The sequence below is a fragment of the Drosophila ananassae genome, chromosome 3L (assembly GCF_017639315.1).
Source record: "Drosophila ananassae strain 14024-0371.13 chromosome 3L, ASM1763931v2, whole genome shotgun sequence".
Classification (NCBI taxonomy): domain Eukaryota; kingdom Metazoa; phylum Arthropoda; class Insecta; order Diptera; family Drosophilidae; genus Drosophila; species Drosophila ananassae.
The window spans coordinates 9,240,074-9,252,652 of NC_057929.1; the positions used below are offsets into that span (position 1 = coordinate 9,240,074).

The window sequence follows — 12,579 nt, forward strand, 5'->3', positions numbered from 1 at the left end:
TCGTTGTAACCAAACAATATTTTGATTTTTTATGATTCTGATATTAGAAGTTCCACAAGTTACAGGTGTAAAGCATTTTCTTGAAAAAAAATTGGGCTTTGAGTGGACAAAAGTGGCCTTATCGACAAAAGTGCCTGTTTATATTCCATTTCATTGTAACGTCATAAAGTTAGACACACCAAAGGGTTTCCAAAAATAATAAAATGGAGGGGAAACCCTTTGAGAAAAATTGCTAAAGTGTTTCCGATCGGCACTCCTTGAACTTAGTGTCCTTTGTTTTCGAATCAAATGATAATCTTCCCCTTTCCAGACCAAGATGTGCGATCCCCAAGAGAGTAGAAATGAGTTTGCTCGCATCCTGACGGATATCATCACCCAGGACCTGGTGGGTCAGTGTGAGGATTATCGGAATGCAGTCTTTTCTCCCGCCTCCATTCAAAGCTGCCTGACGCTGGCCTACATGGCAGCCACAGGATCGTCTGCCGAGGAGCTGAAAAAGGGCCTCCTGTTGGGCCCTGGCGATCGGCATCACATAGCCCGCACCTTTGGCGAGTTTTGGCGAACACTCTGCAGTAGCGGCGACCGGGGTCCCACCTTGAAATCCGTGAATCGATTGTACGTGAACAGCAACCTGGAACTCAAGCCGGAGTTCAATGAGATAGCCAGCGACTTTTTCCAAACCAAGGCCGAGCCATTGGAGTTCGCCGATCCGGCATCCGCCACCACGCACATCAACGAGTGGGTGGAAAAGGAAACGGAGCAGAGGATCACGAACCTCCTGCAACCGGATGCCGTGGACGATGCGACCAGTGCCGTGCTCATCAATGCCCTGTACTTCAAGGGAAAGTGGCAGAAGCCCTTCATGCCAGAGGCCACAGGAAAAGATACATTCTTTGTGGACCCAGAGACCAGCATCGAGGTGGACATGATGACCCAGGAGGACAAGTTCAAGTTCGCCGAGTTACCCCATCTGAAGGCGAAAGCCGTGCAGCTATTTTTCGAAACCTCCCACATCCACATGCTCATAGTTCTGCCTGATGACAAATTTGGGCTGCAGGACCTGGAAGCTCGGCTCAAAAATGTCGATCTGGCTTCCATTGATGAAGCCATGACCATTAAGGATGTGGACATTTTCTTGCCGCAGTTCAGCATAGAGTATGATGTGGATTTGAAGGATATATTGAAACAGGTGGGGTTATTTTTCTTAAGATTGAAGTAAGATTGAACAAATATTTTGAGATGAAATTTCTCGGGAACTACACTTGACTTTTAACCCAAGACAATTCTTGAGACACAAGCCTTAATTGAGGAATTTCCATTTGTAATTCCACGAATAAGGTTTCATAAATTGATTTTCCCTTGTTGATCAATCAGCTAACTAATATAGTATTTTAAATTATAGCTTGGCATAGCAGAGATCTTTACGGAAGCCGCCAAACTGGATGGACTCTTCACCACAAGAGAAAAGCAGAGGATTTCAGCGGCCAGGCACCGCGGCTACATAAACGTAAACGAGGCTGGTTCCGAGGCAGCTGCCGTATCCTGTAAGTCCTTACTCTTTCAAAGCTTAGGTTGACCCTTTTGGATAACAGAATCCTCCTTTCCAGTCATGAAGATTGTGCCAATGATGCTGAATATGAACAAGAAGCAATTCAAGGCGGACCACCCGTTTGTCTTCTACATCCGTAACTCGCAGGCTGTTTTCTTTGCGGGAAGGTTCGTCGGCGAGCACGGCCAGGCGGGTGGAAAGTGCCGCACTGATCACTGTCGAAAGTGCCCTAAGAAGGGCCAGGTTTCTGGCAATTGCCAAACTGAGGCGTGCCAAAAATGTCCTAAACTGAACCAGGTTCCTGGACAGTGCACTGGGCACTGTGGAATGTGCCCTAAGAATGACCAGACTTCTGGGTAGCGGCGCACTGAAGACTGTCATAAAATCTGCAAATAATACATATAAGAGCCTGTTCCTAACCACCTGGAGCACCAGGGTGGGCGTGGAGGTAGGAGTCGGAGAAGCCGTCGAGGAAGCCAAACTAGAAAATAATGAACTGCAATTGAAAATAAAATGGCACTGGAAAACCCCACAAGTCATTTCATTTCATTTGAATCGCTCTCGATAGCCAGCGTACTTCGTGCTTATCTTCCAGCAGCCAGGCCAGTCTCAGATCTCAGTCTCAGTCTCACATATAAATAAAGCAGACTGTGAGATCCCAGGTCAGTCTACTGAGGCACTTCTCTCGAGAATCGTTCCGCTGGAGTCCGCAGTGAAATGAAATACTTGTGTAAGTGGCGCAACTCATTGCACTGGCAGGTAGCAGCTAACAAAGTTCTCCCTCTTCCCGCCAGACCTGATTCTGTGGGTGGCGACCGTGATGGGCCAGCAATCCGATGGGATCTACCAGCACCTGGCCAAGAGCAATCCTAACAAGAACCTGGTGGTGTCACCCCTTTCCATCGAGAGCGTCCTCAGCCTTCTCTACATGGGAGCGGAGGGAACAACGGCCCGAGAGCTCCAGACCGTATTGAGGCTGCAGTCCGGAAGCAAACAGGAGCTGGCCACGATGTACAAGACCAAGCTGGAGTCTCTCCAGGTCAGCAGGGAGGGTTACACTATGCAATTGGCGAACCGCATCTACGTCAACGACCGGCTGGCCCTGCATCCGGAGTACAATCAGTTGGTACGGGACTCCTTCAAGGCGGAGGCGGAGGCCATCAACCTGGAGGACAGCGTCAAGGCGGCCGATGGCATCAACCAGTGGGTGCGTGACCAGACATATGGCAAGATCAATGGTATTGTCGAACCCGATAACATCACCCCTGACCTGAGAGCACTGCTGGTCAATGCCATCTATTTCAAGGGCCAGTGGCAGTCCCAGTTCGAAACCAGAGCCACCGAGGTCTCCCCCTTCAAAGTCACCCCCAACGAGAGGGTGGTCGTTCCGATGATGCACCAAACGGGCACTTTCCGGACGCACATCTTGCAAGATTGGAGCGGCCAGGTCGTTGAGTTGCCCTACCGGAACTCCAACCTCTCCATGCTCATCTTCCTGCCCAACGACGCCGATGACCTGAGCAAAATGGAGGAGAAAATGGTTGGGTTCTCAGAGCCGCTGCATCCCATGGAAATGCTTGTGGTTCTGCCAAAGTTTAAAATTGAGTTCCGAACGGAACTCCAGGAGAGTTTGGAGCAGTTGGGCGTACGGGAGGTGTTCTCCGATCAATCTAACCTCAGTGGACTCTTCGCCGATGGATCTGGCGGCAAAGTGAGTAGGGTTACCCACAAAGCCTTCTTGGAGGTGAACGAGGAGGGTGCCGAGGCGGCGGCTGCCACAGGTTAGTTTTCTGAATTTCCATTAAACTTTCTTTTTTTAAAACATAATATTCTATTATCCTTAGTTGCCATGGTTTCTCCTCGCTCCGGCTTCTCGCAGTCCTTCGTGGCGGATCATCCTTTCGCTTTCATGATCCGGGACCAGAATACCGTTTACTTCCAGGGCAGGGTTGTCAATCCTGCTTAAAGAGATCCGTTTACATAAAGTCCTTTCCTAAATATTCAAAAATCAATAAATTGTGATATTTTCATAGAATTAGTAGTTCATATATGTAAGTATTAAAGAAATAGAACCTCCAATGTCAAGTAACGTAAAACGAATGCTTTAATTATTCCAATAAATTCTTTTAAAAAATTCCAGAGATCTAGAAAATATAATGTTCTATCTATAAATAAAAAAATACTTGTGTTTTGGGATATATTTTTTCAGAATATTTTTGGAACTCTATTCTTTTTAAGCGGCTTCTTGTGAAGTTTTTTTTTTGGGAACATGGGTTAAGTGGCTCTTTGGATCATTTTCAATTAACATAAATTCCCCAAAGGGCAGAGAGTGACATCCAAAAAAAGAAAGAACACCCCCTTAAAAAAAAAACAACATTCAGTTCTCTATGAAACACAGTCGCCATCGCATTGATTCCGATCCGATCCAATCTATAAACTGCATCCGGTATGTGGGAACTTATCTCTGGCAGCATATCATTTTATATTATACTTATAATATATGCCATATGTTTGCGTGAATTAAAAAATTGTACAACTTTCCGAGTGCTTTGATTTGAGAGAATCAATTTGTAAACAACGTAAATGACATCACCGTTTCTCAGCAACTAAGAGAAATGTTTTGTGTTGGAGAGAGAATAAAATTAAACTAAGTGATGTAAACAAAAAAAGAGAGCTTTCTCTTAAGAACGATTAGACCATATTTTAGACCTTATTTTTGTATTAGGTCTAAGTGTTAAATGGTTCTAAGAACCTTTCTTTAAGTTTAAGGTTTTTGTTAGAATTTGTTTGAAAGATAGTTCAATATAAATCAGATGCTGTTAAGATTTTATTTTAATAGTTAGACTCTTACTAATTTTATCCTTAATAAATTATTTGTTATTAGTTTTTAGAAGTTTAGAAGCAACTACCATCGTCCTATGACTATTTAATCCTTAAAAGTTAAATATTTGTTTTTAGATTTCAGTAGTTTTAAATTTGTTTGCTCCAAACTCTTTCCCAGAATTGTTTATATTTTTACTTTGTAACTTGTTTTGATTAAGTCTGTCTCAATAAACATAAGCGTATTTCCCAAGAAACCCAAAAACCAGTTTTAGCCCAAATTTAAACCAAAAAAGAGTCAACAAGAACTAATGAACCTCAAAGTATAATTCAGTCAGATTCAGAATGTCAGGTTGGAAAGGTAGACCCTGTCCGGAAATCAATATTGATAAGCACATTAATTTTTTACTCCCACCTTATAGCCAAGTTAACGTTGTCACTTGTAGTCCAGAGTTTGATTTTGGGTCTGGCCATGGCGAACACGAACGGTGACTCCAAGTTCTCCTCGAAGCTCTATGGTCCTTTGGCCAAGTCCAACGTCAACAGAAACATCGTATTTTCTCCTGCCTCCATTAGGACTGGACTGACGTTGGCTTACCTGGGTGCCGAGGGCAGTACTGCCGGCGAACTGAAGGACGGACTGGGCCTGGAGGGGGCAGACAAAATCGAGGTGGCCCAGCAGGTGGCCAAGGCCCTGAAAAGGGACATACCGTCGTCGGGGGAAACCGAAGACGAGGCCCAGTTGAAGGTTGCCAATCGGATTTATGTGGCACAGAAATTCCAACTGGCCCAAGCCTATCAGGATTTGGTGAGCGGAAATTTTGCAGCCGTTGCCGAAAATCTGAACTTTAGTCGGAGTTCTGAGGCGGCCCGGAGCATCAACTCCTGGGTGGAGGAGCAGACCCATCAACAAATCAAGGACCTCATCAGTCCGGACTCCCTCGATGATGATACGGCGGCCATTCTGGTGAATGCCATTTATTTCAAGGCCGACTGGCAGAACAGTTTCCCCGATTACTCCACGTATGCCAGGGACTTTGTCAACCACGGAGGTCAGCGGGTCAGCGTGGACACCATGTCACAATCGGATTACTTCAGCTACGGTGAACTATCGGAGTTGGGGGCCAAGGTCCTGGAGTTGCCCTACTTCGGCACAGACATTGTGTTCCTGGTGATTTTGCCCCAGGAGGAGCAAGGATTAGCCTCCCTGGAGGAGAAACTCAACGGCCTGGACTTGAAGGATGTGCGCTCCCGTCTCAGCAACTGCCCAAGTTTAAATTTGAGTTTGATGTGCCCCTGCAACCAGTTTTGGAAAAGGTGGGTCCCAGTTGAAGTTGTTTCCATCATGACTCCATTACGAGTTACCTACATCGTTTCCTTAATACTTCTAGTTGGGAATCAAGCAACTTTTTGGACCTCAGGCTGACTTCAGCGCACTGCTGAGTGCTCCGACGCCCCTTCACATCTCGGAGGTGAAGCACAAGGCTGTCATCGAGGTGAACGAGAAGGGAACCACGGCCAGTGGGGCTACCTGTAAGTTTCCCCCAGAAAATGACTCGGCACCTGGCCAGTTGATTTACTTTTTCTGTCCGCAGTTGTCAAGGCCGAGCTGGAGTCCCTGGTTATTGGCGAGCAGACTGTCGAGTTCGTAGCGGATCATCCCTTCGCCTTCGCCATCGTAGGCAAGGAGAGCACCTTGTTCCTGGGCCATGTCAGTCAGCTATGAGTACGAGTGCGATTAGTTTTAGCTGTAAATCCTCGGAAACTCAATATCCGAGCACCCAATAAATGCCAATCTTCGATGTCAAGTGCAGGGACTCGAACAGAACTAGGTACAAGCTTGTTTGTTGATTAGTTTTGGGTTGCATAATACATGGGTGTGCACTAGGGCGCTGTTGTAATTAGAGAGTCGGGCCGAGATGCAGTTGACATTGATAGTTTATTAAGAGGACTTGGCCCCAAACGAAGGACGAGCCTTTGGCAGCAGCAGCAATCCTGGCACCGAACCCATCGACCGTCAGTTTGGCAATTCTGTATCAGTCTCTCGTGTGTGCACAGCAGGTAATAAATCAAAGTTAGTATAGCTATCAATCCATGACACAACTGCCAACAAAACGTGTCAAGAACTGGGCAAAAGCTGGGCTATTTGAATGCCAGTGGTAAGTGGCCACTGGCCACTGGCCAAGTCCAAACCCAAACCCAAACACACACACGCACTCGCACTGGCACACGAGAGCCACATGGCCAGAGTCAACAACTGTGTTGGCAATTTGCAGCAATCATCCGCAACACATCCTCTTGCTTTCGGCAGACCTCCTTGCTTCCTCCCAGGATCGGGGCAGAGGTTTATGAGTGCAGCTAAATTGTGTTTCCTCCAAGGATTCTCTTTTTTTTGGTCGACTATCCCGACTAGCCCCTGACCAACGAAAGCTGAATAAAAACCCGCACAGAGCCCTCGACTGCCATGACCTCCCACTCGTGTGGAGGATATTTGCATATTTCTAAACAGGTGTAAATTTAATTTGACAAATTTTTGCGGTTGCCAGAGATGGCCCTTGTGTTGTATACGCCCCTGACAGGGACAGGACAGATTTAATAACATTTTGTGACATTAAAATACCTTGGGGGCCGAGGCCGAGAGACCGAGGCCGAGGGCGATGACAAGGCCTGGACCATGTCCATAATTAAAGTTTATTGTCAGTGAAATGATGCGAAACACCCTCTGGATGTGTTGCAGGTAAAACAATTATGCCGGGATTTACGCATGTGTAAAACATTTTAATTAAATCCGGAAAACAGGAGACAACACACTGTGTCGCATGGTATGCCACTTCAAGTCAACAATTGCCACAAATTTTGCTACAATTTCGAAGGTCGTGTTCTCGGTTACCCCGTTTGGCAATCACACTCTGTCTCTGGCTCTGGCTCTGGCACTAATTGGTGGCCAGGGCAATGCCGAAACTTCGGCTTCGTTGTTACGGGCGACGCTTCAAGTTCCGTCAGCAAATTGAAATTGAAATGACAACACGACCAGGAGCAGCAAAGAGCGACAAAACCATCTGGAACCGCATTGGGAAAAGCAAAGGAAATGCAACTCGCGCATCAGCAAATAGAAAATTTCACGACAAGTTTTAAGCAGTAGGCGGATGCAGGGAATAGGACGTCGAGAGGATGGAGCAGGGTCCTGCTTCACAAGGTGGCACCACGAAACATGAAACGCTTCACAGAACACTCGTTTGCCATCTCCCCAATCTGCTTTTCCCCAAAAAGGATTATCGAACTATTTCTGCCACTGACAGCTCTTTGCATCATTTGCCCAAATTGGCACGAAATAGTTGATCTGCCAGCGCACCTCTTTCCCTCATTGAATCTACTTCTCCCGTTTAGAACTTAATTCTGAGAATATAATGTGTACATGTTAGTTGCAATAAAAATCGAAATACTCAAAAAATAAAATTGGTCTTTGTGTGGAGTATACTTGGAGTACTTCCATGATATGAGAGTATCATTTGAAACATGTTATCTTCTTCATTAAATCTATATCATGGGAAAATTTGGAAATCCATATTTTTCTTAGGGGTACCCCTTGAAAAATTTGGAAAAATTAAGAAATGGTATTTAAGGAATGTTTTTGATAAGGAATGGAGGTACTTGCAGCGCTGATCACAAAATGGTATACCATATCCGGATCGGGCATCAATTGGCAGAGATATGGCTATCGCAAGGGGGCCAAGTGGGCAAACCTGAAAACATCACTTTTTTATAGGGGTACCCCTTGAAAAATTTGGAAAAATTTGAAAATGGTATTTAAGGAATGTATTTAATAAGGAATGAAGGTACTTGCAGCGCTGATCACAAAATGGTATACCATATCCGGATCGGACATAAATTGGCAGAGATATGGCTATCGCAAGGGGGCCAAGTGGGCAAACCTGAAAACATCACTTTTTTATAGGGGTACCCCTTGAAAAATTTGGAAAAATTTGAAAATGGTATTTAAGGAATGTTTTTGATAAGGAATGGAGGTACTTGCAGCGCTGATCACAAAATGGTATACCATATCCGGATCGGGCATCAATTGGCAGAGATATGGCTATCGCAAGGGGGCCAAGTGGGCAAACCTGAAAACATCACTTTTTTATAGGGGTACCCCTTGAAAAATTTGAAAAATTTGAAAATGGTATTTAAGGAACGCTTTTGATAAGGAATGAAGGTACTTGCAGCGCTGATCACAAAATGGTATACCATATCCGGATCGGACATAAATTGGCAGAGATATGGCTATCGCAAGGGGGCCAAGTGGGCAAACCTGAAAACATCCCTTTTTTATAGGGGTACCCCTTGAAAAATTTGGAAAAATTTAAAAATGGTATTTAAGGAATGTTTTTGATAAGGAATGAAGGTACTTGCAGCGCTGATCACAAAATGGTATACCATATCATATACCATACACTATATTCGAATCGGACATTAATTGGTAGATCTATGGCTATGGGAAAGGGCCATCTGGTCAAATTTGGAAACCCCCCTTTTTATGGTGTTACCCCTTTATTTTCTTTAAGGTATTCTGAAAATTTTCCTCTCGAATTTTTATTTGTCATAATTTTCGGGTAGTGCCTGTGTAAAGCATATCCTTGTAAGTCTTCACAGGTGGCCTAGAAGCCTGGAGCAATTATTTCACATCCTGCATCCTGCAATGACGCAGCAGACAAACGTAGAGGCAGCAGGCAAATTGTAATTGTTGCTCACTTTTAAGTGCAACTGACAACTTCGGTAATTAAGAAATTATGCCATGCGCATGTTTAGCATTCACAGAGTCCTGGCCCGCAACTGACTGCAGGGGCTGGGATGGTGAAACACATTTTGATTGCATTGGTTGCCTAGGTTTTGCTGTGTCACAGTCCCTGAATGGAGAGTTTTGCACATTTTTGCAATTGGCATTTAATTTCAAAAGTTACCAAGCTGCATATTGTGTTTATGCAATTCAAAATGCCTTTGTAAGAGAACCCCATTGTCAGAGGCCGTGCCAGGTGCAAGCAAAACACAAAATACCCATTGAATGCCAGCGACCTTCCTCCGCTCCCAAAGTGCCGGAAAGTTTACACTTTCCCAGCAGCCGCAGATACAACATGGTTGAGGGCACCACAAAAATGATAATAAAATACCAGTTCGCTCCAATGGGCGCTGGACACAATTTAACGCTCGTCCTGCCATCGTTAAGTCCACACCCACAGACCCACAAGGTAGGAGCAGGGCAGGACATGGAGGGAAAAGGAGTGAAGCTGAAAAGGGAAAAAAGGGCTGTTCCGGGAAAACAAGTTAACGCTCCCATTGCGTCCTTTAGACAGCAGCTGCCAATGTGCGTATCTGGACGAGGCAGGTTAATGAAATACTTGGCCATGTTAGTTGGGATATGCCATCCTGACAGCCATCCTGTCTTGTTCTTCATCGCCAAAGGACATTGGTTTTAAAACGGATGTGCCTTTTTTTTAACCGGCAAATATGTGCAGAGAGACAAATAAGTAGAGTACTAAGAATATTTTATATATTTTAATTAATTAATAAATACGGTAACTTTGCTTTAAAGTAACTATTTTTAAGCATTTCATTTTTAAGCAAGGACTTATTTTCCACAGTGTAGCTTTACGGGTTCACGTCTCCGGGCCATGCAAAGTGCAAAAGTTTGTTAACACTTTGTATTTAATACATGCTATTGAATATTAACGAACAGTTGCTCTCCGACCCCAAAATGGATAAAGGAGTGAGCCGAGCCCGGCCGACAATTATCACGCATACGCCCCATCGGACGCCTCAGGTGCTTTGTTTGCCTTTGGCAGCACATCTGCTCTTCCTTTTTGTCCGTCCTGTGGATAATTAACATTCGTATGTCAACATTTGTCGAGGCCTAAACGAAAATCCGTGCTCTTTGTGGAGCTCTTCAGATTTCGATTTTCACCCTATTTGCCTGGATGCTGTCTCTTTGAGTGGAGTATCCTGTTAATCAGGAGGATGGTGATTGCTAGCCAACCCAAGGATCAATATGGGTTATGGGCCAATAGTGGCCCCAAAATTATTACCAACGTAACTCCAATCTTTCCAGCATGTTCGAGGGGAAGCCAGCGAACAACCAAAGCTTTGGTTTTTGTCCTGGCTAGAGCCACTAAGGACCTCAGCCTTGCACTGCCTGCGCAGGCGCTGTGGGTGGCTGGAAGGATTGTTTTGATTGCAACCTCGGCATGCAACATGTTGTGTTTTGAATGCTTTGGCGGCAAATGCTCGTGAGGTTCTGTTTGTCCTTATAAAAGCCATTTCCCGAGTTGGACAACGAGCAGTTACCAGCTTGATAGCAACGCGCGCGCTTCTCTCTAGAAACTCTCTAGATACTCCGAGCCGAACACGAAGGATAATACTTTTGAAAAAAGGTGCCAGAAGGCGACCGTTACTATCTCGAAGTCCATATCACCGCGTTGCGTCTTTGGCATTCAGTGTGTGTGTGTTTTTGGGTGATTTTGGAAGAGCATAAATCAGAATCTGGAGTTTAATCAATCTCACGTACCGCCTTGCAGTTGACCAGTGATTAAGTATACGCCAGGTAAGCCACCGCGTAGAGCTAGGACTACGACAGTAAATCCCAGTGACCTACTATGCTATGGTCAGTCACAATGTGGCCGAGTTGGCAAGGACCAACCGTGACCATGGTCCTCTGCATTTTATAGCCACATTAAGGCATAAACAAGGCACACAAACAAAGCACGTACTGAGTGCAAGTGCGAAGGCACAGGAGTTTAAAGTGTCAGCCACGGGAGCAAGTTACGATTATGGCAGAAAATTCAAATTTTTCTTTTTTTTTTCGTCAGCTCCAGCTATCTTCCTGGTATAGCAAGAGCCTGGCTTTCTGGCATATAGTACCCTTAAATCCGGACGGGGGGTAGCCTTCAATATATCCAATTTTAACGGCAACATTCGCTCGAATAATAAAAATTTATTGTAAGCGCATTAAATTTGTAGCCGCCGCAAGTTTGGGCTTTGCTTTTGGTCGTAGGAAGTGTATAGAGACACCGAGTCCTTGCAGCAGTTAACATGTCTAAGTAAGCCCTAAGTTGCCTTTAGATCTGGCTTTTGTAAGACCCAATATTTTTGGGAGGAGGACTGGATGCTGGGGAAGAGAGGTTGAACACGGTGCCATGTTGTGCATTTTTATTACGATTACACAGCTCGCAGGACGTGTGTGGGTTGCCAGCATCCCCTAGGATCCCCTCTAGGACACCTCCGGCGCCCATCATAAATTCTAAATTTGTCACATAAATACATTGAAGGTAGAAAAAGCACCGATGGCACCTTCATCCACACACAATCCATTCGAGCACTGGTTTTGTGAGTCCATAATCGGATTTTAGCATGTTATTTCATCTCATCGAGAAACTGCTTTGTGGCGGATTTTACATCAATCTCCAGCCATTCCCATACTTTCGATTTTATCTCATGCTCGAAGTGATTTTTTACCGAAGTTAATGCTCAATCCCTGAGGCTTAGCAAAATAATACAAAAAATTATAAGAACGGAGGTTAGCGTTTCCAAGAATGGCCCCTATCGCATTTCTTTGTAAAAAGCTGCAATTTAATTTGGTACTCCTATTTCCCTATTCGAAGCAACCTCCGCTCTCTAATGATTCATTCCCTTAATGTATTTTTTCAATTGTTTTTCCAAGTATTTTCTAATATTTCTTTGGCTCGTGATGAAAAGTAAACAGCAGAGTCGGTAGAAAAAAAAAGGTTTATTCGCGGCGCATTCCTGGTAATCGGAGGCGGCGGCGACTGTTTGCTTTTCTCACACCAGGAATGCATAATTAATTTTATGGTTAAAGCCTAGACTCGTTTGACTTCTTAAAGTTGTGCCTGGCTTTGGGGACGGGAAAATCTTAGCAGGAGTCCTAGGACCTACTCCTCCTCACCTGTCTTGGGGGCCTTCAGCCCCTAAGCATCCCCTATGGCATACAATCGCATGTAAATGCTTCTGTTCCATATGTTTATGCTAGATTAAACGTTTTCGCTGCCAAACTGTAAATGGGGAATAACATAACGCACACTCGCACATCTACGCACACCCACCCACCCACACACACACACACACATATTCGCATTCTAAGCACACAGTTATGCAGATGCCCCCATAGGTATGCTAGCTTTTTTATTGTATCCTTAAGAAGCGGC

At 44.9% G+C, this 12,579-nt stretch overlaps 3 protein-coding genes across 3 annotated transcripts in view; all 3 read left to right on the top strand.

Annotated features, from left to right (window-relative positions):
- The first annotated feature begins 90 nt into the window (after positions 1-90).
- On the top strand, positions 91-3,690 carry LOC6495989. The gene is made up of 7 exons (XM_044715316.1): positions 91-1,189; positions 1,403-1,544; positions 1,608-1,905; positions 1,979-1,997; positions 2,240-2,279; positions 2,344-3,330; positions 3,394-3,690. The coding sequence occupies exons 1-7, from the start codon at positions 317-319 to the stop codon at positions 3,513-3,515; spliced, it is 2,481 nt and encodes an 826-aa protein (XP_044571251.1). The 5' UTR covers positions 91-316; the 3' UTR covers positions 3,516-3,690.
- A 977-nt stretch (positions 3,691-4,667) lies between these two features.
- On the top strand, positions 4,668-6,197 carry LOC6495990 (serine protease inhibitor 42Dd). Its single transcript, XM_001959957.4, is given in 5 exon segments — positions 4,668-4,730; positions 4,792-5,625; positions 5,628-5,686; positions 5,761-5,902; positions 5,965-6,197. Coding segments are annotated over 5 exon segments (1,182 nt in total). The 5' UTR covers positions 4,668-4,714; the 3' UTR covers positions 6,096-6,197.
- Positions 6,198-10,694: 4,497 nt separating this feature from the next.
- The window catches only part of LOC6495991 (GTP-binding protein Di-Ras2), a 29,035-nt gene continuing 27,150 nt past the window's right edge, over positions 10,695-12,579 (top strand). The window contains exon 1 of the mRNA XM_001959958.4: positions 10,695-10,961. The gene's annotated coding sequence lies outside the window, so the exon portion shown is untranslated. The remainder of the gene's footprint in view (positions 10,962-12,579) is intronic.